The 21,862-nt window shown below is 34.6% G+C and overlaps 2 protein-coding genes across 3 annotated transcripts in view; one reads left to right on the top strand and one right to left on the bottom strand.

Moving 5' to 3' along the window:
- Positions 1 to 1,352: 1,352 nt before the first annotated feature.
- On the bottom strand, positions 1,353 to 17,677 carry gdap1 (ganglioside induced differentiation associated protein 1). 2 transcript variants are annotated; one of them, XM_056451166.1, is made up of 6 exons: positions 17,461 to 17,677; positions 16,507 to 16,699; positions 12,117 to 12,290; positions 11,940 to 12,034; positions 6,830 to 6,944; positions 1,353 to 2,047 (listed from the first exon to the last, which is right to left on the bottom strand). In XM_056451166.1, the coding sequence occupies exons 1-6, from the start codon at positions 17,611 to 17,613 to the stop codon at positions 1,695 to 1,697; spliced, it is 1,083 nt and encodes a 360-aa protein (XP_056307141.1). In that variant the 5' UTR covers positions 17,614 to 17,677; the 3' UTR covers positions 1,353 to 1,694. The 2 variants fall into 2 exon arrangements, with proteins under 2 accessions (XP_056307141.1, XP_056307142.1); XM_056451167.1 differs by having other exon boundaries at positions 1,353 to 2,044.
- A 1,649-nt stretch (positions 17,678 to 19,326) lies between these two features.
- Positions 19,327 to 21,862, top strand: part of jph1a (junctophilin 1a) — a 92,421-nt gene continuing 89,885 nt past the window's right edge. The window contains exon 1 of the mRNA XM_056451098.1: positions 19,327 to 19,998. Within this exon, the coding sequence (XP_056307073.1) occupies positions 19,620 to 19,998 (379 nt within the window). The 5' untranslated portion in view covers positions 19,327 to 19,619. The remainder of the gene's footprint in view (positions 19,999 to 21,862) is intronic.

Genomic DNA, 21,862 nt, shown 5'->3' with positions numbered 1-21,862 from the left:
TTGGAGGAACTTTTATTGGATTGTAATTGTAATGTAATGTGTATTTATATAGCGCATTTATTATGTATGGCCACACACCAAAAGTGCTTCACAATCATGAGGGGAGTCTCTTCACACCACCTCTAGTGTGCGGCACCAGTGCGCTCACCACACACCAGCTATTGGTGGAGTGAAGAGACAGTGATAGAGCCAATTTGATGGATGGGGATAATTAGGAGGCTATGATGGTTAAGGGCAGATTGAGGGACTTTTGGCCAGGACACCGGGGTTACACCCCTAATCTTTACAAGAAGTGCCATGGGATTTTTAGAGACCACAGAGAGTCAAGACCTTGGTTTAATGTCTCATCCGAAAGACGGCACTTACTGAAAGTGTAGTGTCCATTTCACTTTTACTGGGGCATTAGGACTCACACAGACCACTAGTTAAGCGCTCCCTGCTGGCTTCATTAACACCACTTCCAACAGCAACCTAGTTTTCCCCATGTGGTCTCCCATCCAGCTACTGACCAGGCTCAGCCCTGCTTAGCTTAAGTGAGCTGGTCTTGGGCTGCAGGGTGATATGAATATAGCTATGGCTTTTAGTAATCCAACAGATCTCACCTATTCCTCAAAAAAAAAAAAAAATAAATATGAAACAAATAAATTTAATTTAAATTAAAAACAAATAATTCAAATAAGTAACATTCCATCTTATAGTACAGTACCAAGGCACAGAAACACACATATATATATATTACTACAAAAATACCAATATTAGGACAGCAAGAAGGTCACTGGTTCGAGTTTCGGCTGGGTCAGTTAGCATTTCTGAATGGAGTTTGCATGTTCTCACCATGTTCGCATGGGTTTTCTCCCGGGTGCTCCGATTTTACCCACAAGAGATGCGATTTAGGTGAATTGAATCAGCCATAGTGTGTGTGTGTGTGTGTGTGTGTGTGTGCGTGTGTGTGTGTGTGTGTGTGTGTGCGTAAATTTGAGTGTGTATTGATGTTTCCCAATACTGGGTTGTGGCTGGAAGGGAATTCACTGCATAAAACACATGCTTGAATAGCTTGGCAGTTCATTCCACTGTCCGTCCATCCATCCATCCATCCATCCATCCATCCATCCATCCATCCATCCATCCATCCATCCATCCATCCATCCATCCATCCATCCATCTATCTATCTATCTATCTATCTATCTATCTATCTATCTATCTATCTATCTATCTATCTATCTATCTATCTATCTATCTATCTATCTATCTATCTATCTATCTATCTATCTATCTATCTATCTATCTATCTATACCAGACAAGAAATAAATGAGAAATATGATTTATTTAATTTAATTTTTCAGTAAAGAGAAACAGTTGTGTATAGCATTGTATATGATTTGACCGGTGTTAAACAGACGCAAATGTTTTATCCTAATTACATATATTTACTGTATATGGTTGATGCTAGGAAATCAGTGTACTCTGATTTTTCTGTAATTATGATCAGCACAAAACACATTTAGACCAGGACTTACAGCATTAATTGAACCCATGTAAGTCAATTTAATAAAGATTGCACTAAAAAGATGCATTGTGTGTGTGTGTTTTCAAAACTACCTTATGTCTTATTATGGCCTAAAATAGCTTTTTGTGCAACTGTCATCAATCTATTACAGTATAAGCAATGCTGAATGAGTCTTGATAGCTGTCTTAAGACACAAGAAGTCTCTTTTTAAAATAATTGAAAGCCAAGTAAGTGGCGCCCCCGATCAACCCAACCAATAGGGTGGCACCAACAAATACTGGAGCCTTCTTCTTTGCGACCCTGAATGCAGTGGGCAGCACAGCAGATATGAGGATGTTATTGACATGTCCAAGCACTCTGCGAAATGTGGGCCGATCCAGGACACGCTCATAATAGGTCTCCAGGTTGACCCTCATCCCATTTCCCCAGTAGCGTCGGGACAGGCCCAGAAACTTGAGGCGGTGAAGGGTGACAGCGAGGGAGACATCAGCAATACTGAAGAAATCTCCACAGAGCCAAGCCTGTTGACTGCCCTCTTCTAGACAGAGAAATTATAAAGTTCAGAAGCCAGATTTTCAAAAATTTGTTCAAAGAAATGAAGTTGAAAATTGAGCTATATTGTCTAATATAAGGAATAATTAATTCTGAGCTGATGAATTATTAGAAAACAATGCATGCCCATTGTCAATTATTTCGCATTATACTACAGTTACCATAGAAACTGTTCTTTAAGGCAATATTAATAAGATGTTGTATTTCAAAACATTTGTCAGGTCTTAAACTCCTGTGTGTAAAACTAGTTTCTTACACTGCAAAAAAAGATTTTGTTAGATTTTTTTGTCTTATTTCTTGTTGAAATATCTAAAAATTCTTAAATCAAGAAGCATTTTCAAGTAAAATAAAAATTGTGTCTTGGTTTACAAAATAATATAGCAAAATTAAGTGATTTTTTTTTATGAAACAATATTTCTTACTTACTGCATTTTTCACTCCATTGACTTCCATTCATAGGCATGTGAATACACCAGGCTGTAAAAGCAAGCTTGTGCAAGAAGTTTTGTATGTCGCTGCATTCCAAAGATCAAGCTTGATGAACTCTGACCCTTGAACTTGTATCACGTGAATGCGCAAGACCCAGGGGTAGACTTAACCAATAAGCAACATAAGCAGCCGCTTAGGGAATGCCAAGCAGTCAAAACTCATCATATAGTTACTTATTAATCATATATTATTTATTTTAACCCCCCTCCCACCCCCTACAATGAATAGTGGAATGTTCCTTCCATACTGCAGATTTTAAAATATAATCACAAATATGGCTAATTAACCGTACATTTGTGCACTTGTTCTTTTTTTTTATTGTATTTAATTTTACATTAAGAAGATAAAGTGTGGCGATGCTGTGGCACAGTAAGTAGCACGTTCGCCTCACAGCAAGAAGGTCGCTGGTTTGACCCTTAGCTAGGTCAGTTGGCATTTCTGAGCGGAGTTTGTATGTTCTCCCTGTGTTCGCATGGGTTTCCTCCGGGTGCTCCAGTTTCCCCCACAGTCCAAAGACATGCGGTATAGGTGAATTGAGTATGCTAAAATTGTCTGTAGTGTATGTGTGTGATTGAGAGTATATGGGTGTTTCCCAGTGATGGGTTGCCGCTGGAATTAAATCCGCTGCATAAAGCATATGCTGGATGAGTTGGCGATTCATTCTGCTGTGGCGACCCCAGATTAATGAAGGGACTAAGCCTTATATATATATAATTTTATATATATATATATATATATATATATATATATATATATATATATATATATATATATATATATATATATATATATATATATATATATATATATATATATATATATATATATATATATAATCTATATCAGAATTATATTTGACTAGATATTTTTCAAGACACTTCTATACAGCTTGAAGTGACATTGAAAGGCTTCACTGGGTTAATTAACTAGGCAGGTTAGGGTAATTAGGCAAGTTATTGTATAACAATGGTTTGTTCTGTTTGTTCTTGTTTTTTTTCAGTTTATCTCAGTGGCTTTGGTGCATTTCTCACAACACCATTTACATTTGCACAACAGTTAATGCATTTCTTGAAACAATTGGTACAAAGTGCCATTATAACAGTTTACTCTGTAAATTTTTTTTGCAATGCAAAAAAGTCAGATTTTGGTGACACTTCCTGAAAATGCTCAAGACAGCACTATATACTATTTGCACAGCCATTTGAAAACTACAGTAAAGTTAAACATCACTGCATTTAGTCAGGTATCTGAGTACAAAACACTGAATATGTATGTTTCACATTTTTACTGCATATGCTCTTTGCAATTCTAATTTATTCACAGCATTGTGCAAAAGAATACATACACCCTTATTTACAACAAACATAGACTTCCTTTGGGTAGAGCTTCAGAATAAGTTTTAATACATTAATTTAATAAACATAATAAATTAATTAATAGACTATTGAAATCAACATTTTTATATCTTATTATTCAGGCATTTAGTAATGGTAACTATGTGTGTTAAGAAATGCTTTATTAACTCAACTTCATGCAGTTTTGTGACCTAATCTAAAGTGAGGACTGTTTATGCGTTATAAATCCCTTACAAATGACAATTAAATTAGTATCAAATGAACAATAATCTTTGCAATCTTATCTAAAAAGTAAAATTACTGTAAAGTTTAAACATTGCTGAATAACAGGAGGGTTAAAATACATCATCAACATAAGTTGAATAAAACCACAATATAATAATTTAACGATGTAAACAATATAATTTCAATGTTTTTAGCGATGTTTAAACTGTACAGTGATATTTTAGATAAGGTTGCAAAGATTTATTTTTTATTTGATACATTTTCATTAGTATATCTTCAAATGAATAGAAATGAATAAAGTCGTTTATTTTTCTTTTTTCCTGTTTAGAATTTAACTGAGCCTTTAATTGTCATTTATAAGGGATTTATAAAGCATAAATAGTCCTCACTTTAGATTAGGTCACAAAACTGAATGAAGTTGAGTTAATAAAACATTTATTAACATACAAATTAATTATTATTATAATAAGAATTATAAATCGAACAGTTAATTTATCATTTATTAACTCATTCTGAATGATCCTAAAAAACTACAAACTATGCTTAAATAACTGCTTTGTAAATAATGCAATACTTAATTTAGTAATGAATAATAAATCATTAAGAAAGTATGAAAGTACAATTATTAAGCACATTATAAAAACTTCTTTTAAGTCAAGAATACAGAGCTTGTAGCTTCAGTTATAAACTGCTTACTAACGTTTATTCACGTAGAGTTAATTCTTAACAGATAATGAATTCACTATTTGCTAATGTTTAATAAATGGTTCATAGTGTGTAGTTATTATAAAGTGTTACCGAATATTATAATATTCATAATACACATAATATACATGAACTGTTTTTCAGATGTTATAATATTCATAATATGACAATATATAATTTTCATAATATACAATACTGTTTTTCAGATGTTATAGTATTCATAATATGACAATATTATATTACACATAATATACATGAACTGTTTTTCAGATGTTATAGTATTTATAATATGACAATATTATAATATTCATAATACACATAATATTCATGGACTGTTTTTCAGATGTTATTGTATTCATAATATAAGAATATTATAATATTCATAATACATATAATATACATGAACTGTTTTTCAGATGTTATATTCATAATATAAGAATATTTTCATTCATTCATTTTCTTTTCAGCTTAGTCCCTTTATTGATCAGGGGTCGCCACAGCGGAATGAACCGCCAACTTATCGCCAACTTATTCAGCATATGTTTTACGCAGCAGCCACAACCCAACACTGGGAAGCACCCATACACTCTTGCATTCACACACATACACTACGACCAATTTAGCGTATCCAATTCACCTATACCACATGTATTTGGACTGTGGGGGAAACCGGAGCACCCGGAGGAAACCCACGCGAATGAATTATATTCATAATATAAGGATATTTTAATATTCATAATACACATAACATACATGAACTGTTTTTTAGATCTTTTTTTTCCTTTCTGGATTTCGAACAAGTCAGGCCTGTTGCTTTCTACGGAGGATGAGGGAGATCTCAAATTTCATCCAAAATATTAATTTGTGTGTATTGTTTGAAACGACATGGGGGTGAGTATTTGTTATTTATGGAATTTTCTTTTTTAGGTGAACTAATCCTTTAAAGCTGTCAAAACCCACCTGGAACTACTTTGACTGTGCATTTCAATCAAAATAATTGACCACCTTAGAATCAGCCAATCAGAATCAAGCATTCAACAGCTCTGTAGTATTTATGCATCTTAAATTTACAGAAAAAAATAAAACATAGGTTTTTTGAACATTTATTCAAATTAAACTCGATCTTCTGGTAAAACAGCTGACAACTTGGATGTACGGAATGTGATATGTTTACATAAAGACTAGCTTTGAGTATCTTCAGATTATATGTTTCTGTCTGCTTATTACAAAATTTATTTTTCTTACTATGACAGCAGTTTATGAGCCATTATGTCTAAATCTTTGAAAACAACATCATTATTGTTGCTATGTAATATATAAAAGCATTTGTAAATATAGTGACATCATGCATATACAAATTACCTGTTCAATATGCTTACTGTATGTGTAAGTAGGTCACAACAAAAACAACAATTATTGACTACTATACGTGAGAAAGAAAAGAAATAAAATAATAAATAATCTGCCACTGCTTCTTTATGTAACCATCACCCCAAGAAGAAATTTCAACCTCAATTATGCCTAAGAAAATATTATGGTTTCTAAGATTTTAGGGGTTTTCACTTTTACTGTGATAGGACAGAGGAGATTTAGAGACAGGAAAGTATGGGAAGCAGAGATAGGAGAAGGGTCGGCAAAGGACCTTGAGCCGGGAATCAAACTCAGGTCGCCACGAACAGCTCAGTGCCATGTGTCGACACACTAACCACAAGGTTATTGGTGCCGACAGAAAATATTGTATTATCATTTTCAAAATGCAATCAATTTCTCCCAGCCACTATTATTGTAAAAAATATTAAAAATGAAATAGTTGAATAGCATAACGTGATGAATAATGTGATGATCAACATTTAATCAAAATAATAATCATTATTAAATACATTTTGTTGGTAATAAAAGCAGTACATTTATTATTTTGACAACCTTTAAAAAAAAAAACAGTGTAAAAATGTAACATTGAAATTGAAAATGTGTTTAACAGAAGATTCTCCCACCTGGTGTCTCCTCACTCCTCCGCTGCAGCTCCGTCTCGACTTGATCCAGAACATTCTCTAGTTCATCCAGGAGCTTCTTCAGGTATTTCATGTTATCATGGTCAAATAATTTACTCTGGATATATAAAAACAAAATAGTGTTTCATTACATCAAAACACTTATTGTAATTTGTGAAGTAAAACATAATACAATCTTAGGGTGTTTACACTTGGCCAATCTGATTTGATTAAAACTACAGTAACTCTGGTGCATTGTGCTGCCCTCCGAATCTCGATGCGCACCAAAGAAGTGGAGCAAGTCTACTTCATAATGGAATTCTGTCCAGTTCTAACTAACTCTGGTACATTTTAAGCTAATACAAATGTCCATGTATTTACATACAATGTTTATCAAGTCTGTCACAAAATATATAAAATATACATTAAATAAAAGTATAACAAAGATGATGAGGAAAAATATAAAGTAAACCATCAAGAATATTTATAGTTTAAAATGTTCTATAAAGCTGTTTATTTACAGGATATTGTGGGTTATAAGGAAGAATGTGGGGATGCATTAGTAAAGGGTGATGAGTATATGTAAAACATTTACTTATTATATATCTGTTATATTGAAAAATATGTATAATCAATAAAGATTTATAACAGATATACTAGACATAATATATATTGCAAAAAGCTAGAAGAATTATAAAAGTGGTGAGGAAATGGGAAAAGATAATAAAACTGCCTTAATCTGCACCATTCTGGACATTCTGCAGGTTCTGAAAACTTCATAAATATTGAACTCTTCCTTTGATATGTGTAACATATTTATTGTATTTGTAACAAATTTGTATTATATTTGTATACTTGTATTATATTTTGTATTTTATTAAGAAAATAATATTTTTGTAAGAATATAGTAAACAGTATAAATGTATTTCAGAGGAATTTTCATTTTTAGCTTTTAAAGGCACAGTATAGAAGAGAGTGCGTGTATTCACAACAAATGTAGGCATAGTTTGATGTGACCGAGTGTGGAATCATGTAGGGCTGGAAGATATTGCAAAAAATATCATGATGCTGTGTTTCATATCATTCGCTATTGATAATTATTAACTATTTTTTAACAATCAATTTAGGAATATTAGGATTTTGGGTTATTTACCCACTTTATTATGATTTAACAGCATTACTAAAACAAATAGATTTAACAATCAAAAACTAAAAGATTTAAACAAAATATCTGATCTCTTTATAATATAATAAACATAAGAGTTAAAGAGAGTCTTAAACTTGACATAGAATGTCACAAAGTGTGTGCAATGATAAAGTGTGAACGCTGAACAATCAAAGCAAACTTTATGGTGTGAATAGTAATGATACAGTAAACTTAAACTCTGTCAACAACACAAATTATGATAATCAAATCTGAGATTTCAATTAAATGAACTAACCATCATTATTCAAATACATACTGCAACATTACAAATCGTGAATGACTACATTACCCCCTATGCTAAAAACTCTTTCAGATGGGGTGCTAGTGGCTGGGATGCACAAGAAAAGAAACCAAAAAGCCACTCTGGCGACATCCTTACATCCTTTTTTATGTACAATCTCTTCAATGCTGCTAGCCACGGCACTCATTTTTATGTGCTTTTATTTTGGCCTGAAATGACAAGCACGAACTAGTCGACCATCAAACATTTTCTCAGAGGATGACAAATGGACAAACCATTGCTGCAGCTCTGATACAAGTTTATGGAGAAAAGTAAAAAGCACTGCAGCTCTGTGTTTGTCTAAAATAATTAGTCTGCAGTTATTACTAAAATATTCCAAACAAAGTGAGAAGCAGATTAGTTAGTTATAGTTTAATCGCGGTGCGCTCGCAGCATTCGGAAAAGTTCAGAAGTTTTACAACTGGAAAATGTGCGGGTGTCACTTGTTTGCCACTCGCACAACATATGCGAGTTGCTCCCAAAAGCATGTCGTTCAAGTCGGTTGAGTTTTTTTTAAATATCATTGTGAATAAATGACTGTGTTTTATTTTTTTTTTAAATAACATTGTGAATGCTAAGCGGATGAGGACTAAATGAATTATTAACTGCGTCCCAAATGACACACTATACAGTATGCTCTTATCCACTATGCACTTATGCACCTACACACTCAACAGCATAGTATATGTATGTAGCGTCGTCCCAAATGGAACACTAACAGTTTTTTTACTAAATTCAAACCGTTTCCCTGGTGTCATTTATGAAATTATCAAAATAAATGACCAAACTACCAAATAATACCTGCCATGAGTATACCCGCATTCACCATCGGGAGGCGCTATAATCACTCTCGTAGGAGAATTTTGCTTTCACAATACAAAATGATTAAAGTAATCCAACATCTGTGGCATCGAAAGCTTAGCCCCTTCAGCTACATGAGCAAAGCTATGACGGTTGAGTGCATAAAGTGTCCATCAGTCCACACTTCATTTTACCGGCTGAATAAGTGCATAATCCAGGTAATTAAAGTGTACTTAATCTTTTTGGTGTTTTCAGTGTGAACGCACTACTTACACTATATTACAAAATGGCATAGAATAGTGCATAAGTATGCAATTTGTGATGCAGCTATTTTCTTTTTTGAACCAGGATTCAGCTTCAAGTGTGAACCCATCTTTTGTTTATCCAGAGCAGCAGAGATCAGGTTGCACCAACAGTGCATAAGTCAAAACGTAGCCTAGTTGTGATTTAAACAGACACTAAGTTACAACCTACACACTATTAAATATTTTTGTGTTGCACCACTGAACTTAGTTTAAATGTAACGCTACATTCCAACTAAATATTTACAACAGCCTCCCCCCATGTATAACAGTAAAAAAACGAGATTATAATACATCGAGGAGCTCGCAATAATAATGAAGAATGATCTCCCTCTACTCACAACCTAATGTTCCTCCCAAACCTCACATTTTTCTCAGTTTGTGAAAAAGTGTTTTGACTTCTTTCAAGGAGTGTTTTGTGTAAATTATCCATAAATTAAAATGAGAATTTCATCATGACTGAGTTCTTTTCCCTGCTCTTTCTTTTATTTGTAGTATACTTTTTTGAAAAAATTAAGTTTAATATTTTGATAGCTTGTGTATTGATGTGTATTCCATACGTATTCATGGCTTGCGATACAGGTATGTGCGTCATCTGCTATAGTGATTGACTGTAATGTAATGTACTATAAAAATGTAATTTGTCATTTTATTTTTAAAGGATAGTTACAGTTAGGTCCATAAATATTGGGACATCGACACAATTCTAACATTTTAACTCTATACACCAACACAATGGATTTGAAATTAAATGAACAAGATGTTTTACTTTAACTGCAGACTGTCAGCTTTAATTTGAGGCTTTTTACATCCAATCAGGTGAACGCTGTAGGAATTACAACAGTTTGCATATGTGCCTCATACTTGTTAAGGGTCCAAAAGTACTAGCTGTTACATGGCCATGTGTGTGTATTTTCCTCATTATCACAATTACAATCAGCAGATAAAAGGTTCAAGAGTTAATTTCAAGTGTGCTACTTGCATTTGGAATCTGTTACTGTCAACTCTCAAGATGAGATCCAAAGAGCTGTTACTATCAATCATCAAGCATCATTAGGCTGAAAAAACAAAACCAGCCCATCAGAGAGATAGCAAAAACTTTAGGCATGCCCAAAACAACTGTTTGGAAAATTCTTAAAAAGAAACAACGCACCAGTGAGCTCAGCAGCACCAAAAGACACGGAAGACTGCAGAAAACAGTGGTGGATGACTAAAAAATTCTTTCCCTGGTAAAGAAAACACCCTTCACAACAGTTGGTCTGATCAAGAACAATCTCCAGGTGATAGGTGTGTGTGTGTGTCAATGTCAACAATCATCAGAAGACTTCACCAGAGTGAATACAGAGGGTTCACCACAAGATGTAAACCATTGGTGAGCCTCAAAAACAGGAAGGCCAGATTAGAGTTCTAAAAAAGCCTTCACAGTGCTTAAACAACATCGTATGGACAAATGAGATCAAGATCAACTTATACCAGAGTGATGGGAAGAGAAGAGTATAGAAAAGGAAAAGTACTGCTAATGATCCTAAGCAGTAAAGCATGGTTGTAGTAGTGACATGGCGTGGGCATGTATGGCTGTCAATGGTATTGGTTCTCTTGTACTTATTGATGATGTGACTGCTGACAAAAGCAGCAGGATGAACAATGCTTCACAGTGCAGATGGAGAATGACCCAAAGCATACTGCAAAAGCAACTACAGAGTTTTTGAAGGGAAAGAAGTATAATGTTATGCAATGGCCAAGTCAATCACCTGACCTGTATCCAATTGAACATGCATTTCACTTGCTCAAGAAAAAACTGAAGGGAAAATGCCCCAAGAACAAGCAGGAACTGAAGACAGTTGCTGTAGAGGCCTGGCAGAGCACCACCAAGAAAGAAACCCAGCATCTGGGGATGTCCAGACTTCAGGCTGTAATTAACTGCAAAGGATTTTCAACTAAGTATTAAAAAGTGAAAGTTTTATTTATGATTAATATTCTGTCCAATTACTTTTGGTCCCTTAACAAGTGGGAGGCACATATGCAAAGTGTTGTAATTCCTACAGCGTTCACTTGATTTTGATGTAAATACCCTCAAATTAAAGCTGACAGTCTGCAGTTAATGCACACACCTTGTTCGTTTAATTTCAAATCCATTTTGTTGGTGTATAGAGCCAAAAATGTTAGAATTGTGTCGATGTCCAAATATTTATAGACCTAACTGTATATAAATACATTAGTTGCAGAATTATAAAGCAGTTTAACAATTTAAATGCTTTTTCTTTGGATATTACATAATTCGAGTGACTATGCATGAATTTACTGAGAGCTTACAACCTGTACAGTTACTATGGTTTGTTTTAGAAACATGTGGTGCAACTTAAATAAGTACAAATTTAGTTACAAACTAGCTATTAGTTACTAATCCCCTAGTGTGGACTTTACGTTCTAGTTTAAGAAAGCACTTACGAACAGCTGGTGCAATGTACATACCCAAATAATCCTATAAAACTAAAACAAAGCACAGCGTCAGTGTTTACTTACTTTCAGGCGCCTCTGTTTTGCAATATAAGCATCCTTAAGATCAGGATTCTCTACTGCTAGTTTCTTCAGCTCAGATTCAGTGTTTCCAATCTGTGCTATAAGACAGAAAACACAGTTCATTCACAAATAACTAAATTGCATCTCATTTGAATAAAGAACCCTCGTTTCCCATCTTACTGCGAATGTGTGTGGTGGCGTAGGCTGGTATATGGGAGTCTACGGTGATCTCTGGGTGGAGGATACAGCCGTGGGTGTAGGCATCCATCTGCAGGGAGTCCAGCAGTTCTCTGTAATGCTGTACTCGATGGTAATATGTGCTTCCCTCTTCTGGGATCAGCTTTGGAGTTTGTTCTGATTCAGAGAACGGAATATGTAGGTTATATAAATAAATGACTCCAGAATGTAAACTATATGAGCTGCTGACCTACAGTACATCTTATTTGGACTCACCCTCTAATGCCCCTCAAGTTATCCATATTGTACTTCTGAACAGGCATGCTGAATGTAAGGTGGTACATGCAAACGTAAATGCAAGCAAATGAAAACGGAAAAAGAAATGCACTGAACACAACAAAATAAGCAAACTAGCTATGCACACATTGAAAACCAGCTGCTTATTCATGTATGTATTAAACCATTTGATGCATGGATTAATAGACTCAATTTATAACTTCTAAGCAAACTGATTCCTAGCCTTTGTTGTAATATAATATATACAAATCAACACTAAAATGTTTATTAACAGCTATAAAGAATTTTTTGTCTTTCTCTTTGCAAGTGAAAATTTGTCCTGTTTAATTTACAAAAAAATAATAATTTTGTCAGACATATTTAGAGCATGACACTGGCTGATATATATTTAAGTTTATACAACAGTTTTGTCTGGTTCTTGAATCTGATTAACTGATAGCCTTGCGATATTCTGCAAATAACAGCACTCGTACAGCCTCTTAAGCCATCACTTCACTTAACTCTTCACCCTTGTGTATTACTCTCCCCACATACAGCGACAAGCAGAGGACACTCTACAGTTTGACAAATATTGCTGCTGTTGGTCACCATAATGTACTGTTGAGGCTTTTCAGGTGAGAATGTAATTGTTTAGATTGCAAATATTCAGCTTATTTATAAGAATAGTGCCTATTTTAAATTTGAATTATTTCGGAGATACAGCGCATCGACATCCGATAGCCTTTCATACTGTGCAGAACAAAGACGGTTGACGTTGTCCATCCACAAGATGGCAACAGAGACTGCATAATAAGCGCTTGGAGGAGAAAAACTCAGCGTAATTTCTAACTACAGCTGATCAAATCATTTTTAAACTGGTAAGTGACATTCGAGTGAAGTCAATCTCTCTCTTTTGTATGTTGTAGTGCTGTATTCATACCATAATAATCTGGCAGTGTATTGAGTGTGAGATGGGCATTGCATATCAGGAATGTATGTATTTTGTGTTGGCCACTCTTTGTATAACCCTGAGTTACTTTTTGGTTGGCTATTAGGGCTGGGCAATACTGCAAAATTTGGTATCGATCTGATACCAAGTAAATACAGGGTCAGTATCGCCGATATTGATACCGATTCTGATACTTCTACTTTAAAAAGCATACACTTAAACCTAAATGTACTTTTCTGTAAGGGAGAACAATGTGTGATAATTTATGAGTTGAATGCTCTCAAAGCAGCTTGTTAAAACCCAGGACAAATTTTAAACACATTTAAGCCAAATAAAACAACTTTTATTATTGTAATGATCTGGATTTGCAAACACAAACTTATTACTAGAGAACGATGATTTTTTTTTTTTAACTTTCCTTCAGTCTGGGGTTTTTGTTCAGAAACAATAATATAATAATAACAAAACCATTTCTCTTTTAACACTTCATTGTCTTTAAACAAATAAAGGTAAAACAAATGTGCATTTCAAATACATTTTAAATAAACAAAGACCACAAAATTATTCCTGGCGAACAAATGTTTTTTGTTCACTGTTTTGTTCAAAATAACAAAATAAAGTGTTTCTCTTTCATTAGACACTAAACATTGCCCTATTTTATAAACAAAGTGCAAACAGTTGCTTGTATATAATAAGGGATATTCAGAAATTTTCATATTTTAACTTAAATTACTAACACACTACAGCAAAAGATAACTGACTCAAAACCATTTTTTAGCTGGTGAAAAAACTACCTTATCATTTTGGCCACCACTGTATATTTTTAATTCCAAAATAGTCATTATAAATAGCAGGTATAAATGCTGACTATATAGGTTATATTTAATCAGCCTGATGATGAAAGTAACAAGTTCAACTATGACCAAGTAATCTTTTTTTATTTTACTTTTTTCAAATTGGCATTCACTAATACTGAATGTCCTATGTAACTCAAACATTAATTTCACCACTGTAGCTAGCTACCTGGATATTCATTGCCTCTCCGAAATGACTCGGCCAGTGCATGACCTCTGTCTCAGGGCTGGCACTGCTGGGAGTCTGTCTAGAGGATTTGCCTCCCCTTCTCTGTTTTTTTGCAGCTCGGCGTTCTCTTCTTTCTGTTGTTTTATGTGTTTGTGTAGACTTGTAGTGTTGCCACAGTATCGAATAGACTTTACAAACATCGCAGTTTAAAATTTTTTCGTTTACTTCAGTAAAATAACTCCAAACAGAGCTTCTCTTTTGTTCCATCATCTCAGAATAGCTAAAAGTACTTGCGCTTTGGCGCTGTTGAGTCACGAGATGAAAGGACAACTAATAACAGCAGAGCAAGAAGGAGCAACAGTGCATATGAAATATAAAAGGAGCAGGTGTTTCGATACATGTCTGCTTATTTAGGAAACAGGAGCAATGTACTTTAACGTCAATTAAATGAGATTTAAATAAATGTATCGATCTCGGAAGGCTATCGATCCGACATCAATACCAACGTTGGTATCAATACTATCGATATTAGGATCGATCCGCCCACCCCTATTGGCCATCTGTTTGTTTCTAATCAGTCTCCTGATTTCGTTACTAGTTCAGTAAAAAGAAAGAAAGAAGAAATGCCTGCATGTGTTTAGCATTTTTCCTTATCGCATACACAACAGTAATCTGGTAGTGTTTGCGCTGATTTGGCTTTTTCGGGGTTAATAATTGTGATATCCCGATTACAACAGAGAAATACTGGGAAATCTCTGTAGAATCCGTTCAGCCTTATAATCTTAAAATGTGAGCAAAATAAAATGTTTTGTCATCACTTTAGACATTACGCTACAGAATCATTTAAATTCTAGCTCTAAAATGGCGTTGGTGAATTAGTGACGATTTCTGCTGTTCTGACACCAGCTGCAGATGTGAATGAATGGCAGAAGAAAGTAGTTGCTCATACAAAAGGATTTTTAGGCGCTCCGTGTTTGATTTTTTTTTTTGTACACATGATTATGCCATCGAACTGCTGTATAAACGCATTATCACACTCGTAGCAGTGCGATATGGCTTTATATCGTCACTGCTGGCACTACTACTTGTGTGATATTGCTCATATAACAATCACAGTGCAGTCCAAAAATACTAATTGTAATTTTAATAATTATTTTATTGCAATATATTGCGATATGGCTGTATATCGTCACTGCTGGCACTACTACTTGTGTGATATTGCTCATATAACAATCACAGTGCAGTCCAAAAATACTAATTAATTGTAATTTTAATAATTATTTTATTGCAATCCCATAATTTAGAATACTTATTTATGACATGTAGTATGTACATTATGTAAGTATACATACATTTTTATTAATTATTATTAATTTTTAAATATACAGTTGAAGTTGGAATTATTAGACCCCCCTTGAATTATTAACCCCCCTGTTTATTTTTTTTCCCCAATTTCTGTTTAACGAAGAGAAGATTTCTTCAACACATTTCTAAACATAATAGTTTTAATAACTCATCTCTAATAACTGATTTATTTTATCTTTGCCATGATGACAGCACATAATATTTGACTAGATATTTTTCAAGACACTTCTATACAGCTTAAAGTGACATTTAAAGGTTTAACTAGGTTAATTAGGGTAACTAGGCAGGTTAGGGTAATTAGGCAAGTTATTGTATAATGATGGTTTGTTCTGTAGACTATCGGAAAGAAATATAGCTTAAAGGGGCTAACAATTTTGTCCTTAAAATGGTTTTTAAAAAATTAAACACTGCTTTTATTCTAGCCAAAATAAAACAAATAAGGCCTTTTCCAAAAGAAAAATATTATCAGACATACTGTGAAAATTTCCTTGCTCTGTGAACATCATTTGGGAAATATTTAAAAAAGAAAAAAAATTAAAAGGGGGACTAGTTATTCTGACTTCAAATGTATGTATTTAAAGGGGACAGTTATATAGAATGATCATGATGATGATGATGATGATGATGATTATTAGAATGTTACATTGCTTAAAACAAATACACAAAGTGTCTTCACCATGGTGGGTGTCATGCATCAAGGGGTTAATCCTTCATATGTATTCTTATATTTGTGGCGCTTTACTTTCCACACAACATCAACCCTGCATCTCAAATGTTTACCATCACAGAAGTTTTGCTCCAGATAGTCCATGATTTGCGTGGGGTCACAGATGACACGATCGTCATGCACCAGCACAGGCACCTCTCCAGTGGGGTTCAGACGCATAAACCAGGGCTCATTGTGTTCACTCAGAGGAAGACTCACATCATAATCTTCACACTGCAGACCTTTCTCAGCTATTGCCAGCCTCACCTGCGACAGAAGCAGTTTAGATGTTTGTTTCTTAGACCAGTAGCTTGACCAGAGATCAGATGTGGCCGCAGAAGGAGAAATCAGCCAGAGCCTTTAACAGAGCAGTGTCACGTGACAAGTAGGGAAAGTAATTGAAAAAATCATCCTGGAAAAATATGATAGATTATAATTTCTGAATGTCAATTTCTATTACTTTTCGATTAATAGTCAAGCCCTAGTGCCTTATTGTGAAGTTTAAATAGAAAACAACATTTTCAATCAATAAAAATTATGTACATTTCAAAATTTGAAAATGAATAGCCTATAAATTATTCAAGCATTTGGTACTGTAATGAACACTACTGTAAATACAGCAATATGAACATTTAAAAAGCTATCTATAAGTTTAAGTAATAGCTTACATAATTATTCTTGATCATCTGGGGACCTGGATTTGCCCTAAACATTATGCAGGTTCATTATAAGGATAAAAAATTATTGAATATCATGTAATTTGACGTCTAATCACAACCGTTGTGATTCAGATATCAATAATTACAACAATTTTAACACACTTGCATCGTCGCGCAGCATTAACAATAAAGTATGAATAATCATCAATCGTGTCATTCAGCCATTATTCCACTGTGCAAGCAGAGATAGATAAATAATCCAAATTATGACAGCCAGGTCAATAAATATGTTAATATCTCAATTAAAACAACATCCTGCATCCTCCCTGATGCTCTTGAGCTGCCTGTTGGTGTTGAATTTTATCTTACCTTCTGAGAGCTGAATGATTGAGTCCAGTGATACAATATTAGCTTGGATGCTTTAGTTTTTGTGCTCTCGACAATCTCACCACTGTCCTGTGCATCTTTCTTTATAAGTATTTCCTTCTCATCCTGAGATTCTCCGATGTTTTCCACCGCCATTTTATCAGGGATTGGCTGTGTCTCAAAACCTAGTTGCTTACTATGGGATGTTTGTTTATATTACGCGTGGACTGTGTTTTTTGCGCATGTTACGCGCGGGCTGCGTTTGGACATCACAAGCGCGCACCCGTGTAATCGACTGCGCATTGAAGCTTTTTCTACACGCCTCTATGATGATTACAAATGCTGCCTCTCAGATAGGGAGCTCGCTAGATTTTGAGACACGAACAGTGTGTTGAATAGCGCAGGCTCCAGTTCTGGTACCCAACTTCTTAAAGGACACGCGTCCACATTATCAGTTATGAAATTTTATATATTATGTCTACTAAAAGGTATTTATTTAGCTCCTTCGGCTTAGTGCCTGGTTTATCAGGGATCGCCACAGCGAAATGAACCGCCAATTACTCTGGCATATATATATTTTATTCAGTGGATGCTCTTCCAGCCGCAACAAAGAAACACCCATAAACTCTCATTCACACCAATTTAGTTTATCCAATTCACATTATATCAAGTCTTTGGCCTAGCAGACCACAAAGAGGAAACCCATGCAAACATGGGGATTTCCATGCAAATCCCAAGCATTTATTTATTAAATGTTATTGTATAAGCTGTTCGTTTATTTTATTTATAGCCCGTAATTTCATAACGAGGTACAGGTCTAAATGAGAAGCGCACTTTTTAAATGAGCCAACAGATGTCTCCGCAGACTACTTTTCCCTAATTACGTCAAGCCACTGATTACAGGCTAGATTATTCTTAATTGATCATGCGAAGCAAAGCTGCAAAAATAAATGTCATAAACATTTTTAAATACAATTTCTTAATATAAAGAATTTCTGTTAAGTTGCCTATAATTCATCCATCCGTTATTTCACATATATATTAAAGTATAAAAAACAATATCACGCAATTGTTGAACGGCAGACATCCAATAATAATAATAATAATAATAATAATAATAATAATAACAATAATAATAATAATAATAATTTTAAAAATCACAAAGTAGACTACACAAAACAGCTGATAAAATAATAAATATAATAATATCAATAAAAATGAAAACAATAATAATAATAACAATAGACTAATTATTATTATTATTATTGTTTGCTATACTATTAATATTATTATTATCAGTATCATTATCATTATCATTATTATTATTATTATTATTCAAACAAATGTGTTTAACCTATGTTGTGGTTTAAGCCCCAAATGCAAGGAATAATTCAAAGTTCAAGATATAAGTTTGTCAATGAAGCAACACTAACACTAACATGTCTTTTACAGTACACGGAGGCCCTCTGGTGGGGCTCGTTGTGCCCCTGGTTGAGAACATTTGCTTTAGGGCGAGTGTTTATCGTTATTTTGAAAGAAAGAAAAAGGGTTGGGGCTAATTGGGGTTGGGGCTTATTGCAAAAATATATATATTTTTTAAATATGCAAAAAAAAAAAACATAAAACAAGATGAAATAGTCTAATCATCCCTTACTGACATGTCGGTTGTGGACATATTTTGTGGTCATGTTTTAATTATATTCCTTATAAAACAATTATTTTATTATATTTTTCCTCTTGAAATGTAAGTTTTTACCGGGTCTAACCTCTGAACCAGTGCCCCAGCTCTCCGTTATCTCGGCGCGGGTGAAGTGGGCGGGGCGGCGGTGATGACGCGCAGGACTGACAGCATCTTTCGCCGCTGCGCCCGGTCTCGGTGTGTCTGCTCTGCGCAGCGCCTGCGAGCGGAGGGAGTCAGAGAAACGCAGCGGCGGTTCCGGGCAGCGCGTGCGGCTTCGGTAATGATGCATTAAACTGCCTCTTCATTCATACTCTCACAGCCCCAGCAGAAATACGGTAACCACCACAACAACATCTCTCCATTGTGATTCATTGTCTCCGGTTTCATCGTCGCGGCGGAAATCGAAAGATTTAATGAAAGATAAAGACGAGAAGAAGCGCACGGCAACGTTACGACTGTTTTTATTTTCATCCCATTCTGAATGACGGGCGGACGGTTCGACTTCGACGATGGAGGCACTTATTGTGGCGGATGGGAGGACGGGAAAGCCCACGGACACGGCATCTGCACGGGACCCAAGGGTCAGGGCGAGTACTCCGGGTCCTGGTCCCACGGGTTTGAGGTAGTCGGGGTCTACACCTGGCCCAGCGGAAACACGTACCAGGGCTACTGGTCGCAGGGCAAGCGCCACGGGCTGGGTGTTGAGACCAAGGGGAAATGGCTTTATCGCGGGGAGTGGAGTCACGGGTTCAAGGGTCGCTACGGAGTTCGGCAGAGCACCAACACACCTGCTAGATATGATGGGACGTGGAGTAATGGACTGCAGGATGGATATGGAGTCGAAACCTATGGAGATAGTGGTGAGTGCCGATGGTGTTTACAACTGACAGCTGTGTGCGAATGTAAATAGTAAACAATTTAACAATTTTGGCACCGCTGGATTTCAGGTATCCTCGGAGGGGTCGCAAGGGAGTTCTATAGGGGGTCTGTGGGGGAAAAAACATAAAAAGAAATGAACGACAAGAAGTAATTGAATGAATGAAAATATATATCCAAATAAATAGTGGGGGGGGGGGGGGGGTACAATGGTCAGTTTATTAAAAAATAAATCATAAAAACATTACATTTACAGTATGTTTGAGAATAACTATTGCTATATTGAATAGTTATGAAAACCCCTTCTTGTTTGGGGGTTTTCATACTGAGGTCCAGAGCCCAAAAGGGGACCACAAGAGTGGTCTGTGGAAAGTAAAAAAAAAAACTATATATATATATATGTGTGTGTGTGTGTGTGTGTGTGTGTGTGTGTGTGTGTGTGTGTATGTGTGTGTGTGTATTTTTTTAAATAATAAATAATTTGACAAATCAAATAAGTATCAAATAAACTATTGAATTTTTTTTTATATAAAAAGCATTAAATACATAATAGAGTAATAGAAATGTATACATTTATACAAAATACAATTGTTAAATTACATTTGAATAAATAAATTATCCAACATTCAAATTATTCAAATACATAAATAAAATGATCTCAAACAAATTTATACATTTAATTAAAAAATAAATACATTAATTAATACAGTCCTATGATGAGAATAAAATGATGCAAACGATTATTTCAGTTACAACAAAACAGGGATCAATTTTGGTTTGCTAAAAGATGTGTTTATAGACGTCGTTGTAATGTATTTCATTGATTCATGAAGCAAAACTGGTATCTTGGACTACAGTTTGTAATATGAACAGCCAGTCAGCAACAACACAGATTTAAGCCTCACAATCCTTAAGAATAACATAACACTGTAACAGCTGTTGCTTCATTTCAGACATGACGAGAGTAATAACTTGTGCTCCAGTGAGTCAGATTAATTCAGTAACCGTTCTGACAGAATTATAATAGTTTTTGATTTACTATATAGCAGCTCAGGGAGTCAGACTCACTGAATGTTTGATTTACTGAAAGGAATTGAATCAAAGAAAGGAACATTTGTTTGGGAACTGGACTACAGAGGAAAATATATGTTTTAACATGATAGTATTTACCGAAAAAACATCCAATTCAAATTGTAACCATAACTTCTGCCTCTATTTATTATGTTTGGCCAACTGTCAGGTTAAAGGTCATTGCTATTAGGTATAAATAAAACTAAGTTTAGTTTTTAAATGAATACCCTAAAAAAGTCCCATTGAACTTCACACATGACATCATGCAAGATTGTTTACGGCAATTGCATCCAAATATAATGCCATTTTTGTGCATTTTATGGCATTGCAGTATGGCATCCAACATTACCCTAACGGTTTGCAATTTAGTACCATATTAGTTTCCAAATGTTCTTGCTGACTTGGGGATCTGTGTCATTCATATATGTGATTTCATTTATTCAGAATGATTAATGAACACTGCAAAAATAAATCATATTTGTCATGCATCACTGAAGAAACAATTTTGGATATTAGTTGCTAACAAATATTTTTAATGGTCAAACGTGCCTAAAAGCATGCCTATTTATTATTATTATTATTATTATTATTATTATTATTATTATTATTATTATTATTATTATTATTGTGTTGTGTCATACTCTCATATTCAAGTTGCACCAATCCAGACTGACTTTCTTCTGTCATACATAAAAAGGAGATATTTTGAAGAATGTGGGTAAGCAGCATTGTTTTTCAGAATATAGGCTATACTTTCATGTTCAACAACAGATATTA

This window comes from Danio aesculapii, chromosome 24 (assembly GCF_903798145.1).
Source record: "Danio aesculapii chromosome 24, fDanAes4.1, whole genome shotgun sequence".
NCBI classification, from domain to species: Eukaryota; Metazoa; Chordata; class Actinopteri; order Cypriniformes; family Danionidae; genus Danio; species Danio aesculapii.
This window is presented reverse-complemented; position numbering and strand designations above follow the sequence as displayed.

Bases quoted from the DNA above. Each gene is read 5' to 3' on its own strand.
- gdap1 (XM_056451166.1), bottom strand. From the start codon at position 17,613: ATGGCGGTGGAAAACATCGGAGAATCTCAGGATGAGAAGGAAATACTT. The intron at 16,700-17,460 runs GTAAGATAAAAT...CTTCTGTCGCAG, and splicing joins AATCATTCAGCTCTCAGAAG to GTGAGGCTGGCAATAGCTGA. The intron at 12,291-16,506 runs GTAAACATTTGA...TCTCTGAATCAG, and splicing joins GGAGCAAAACTTCTGTGATG to AACAAACTCCAAAGCTGATC.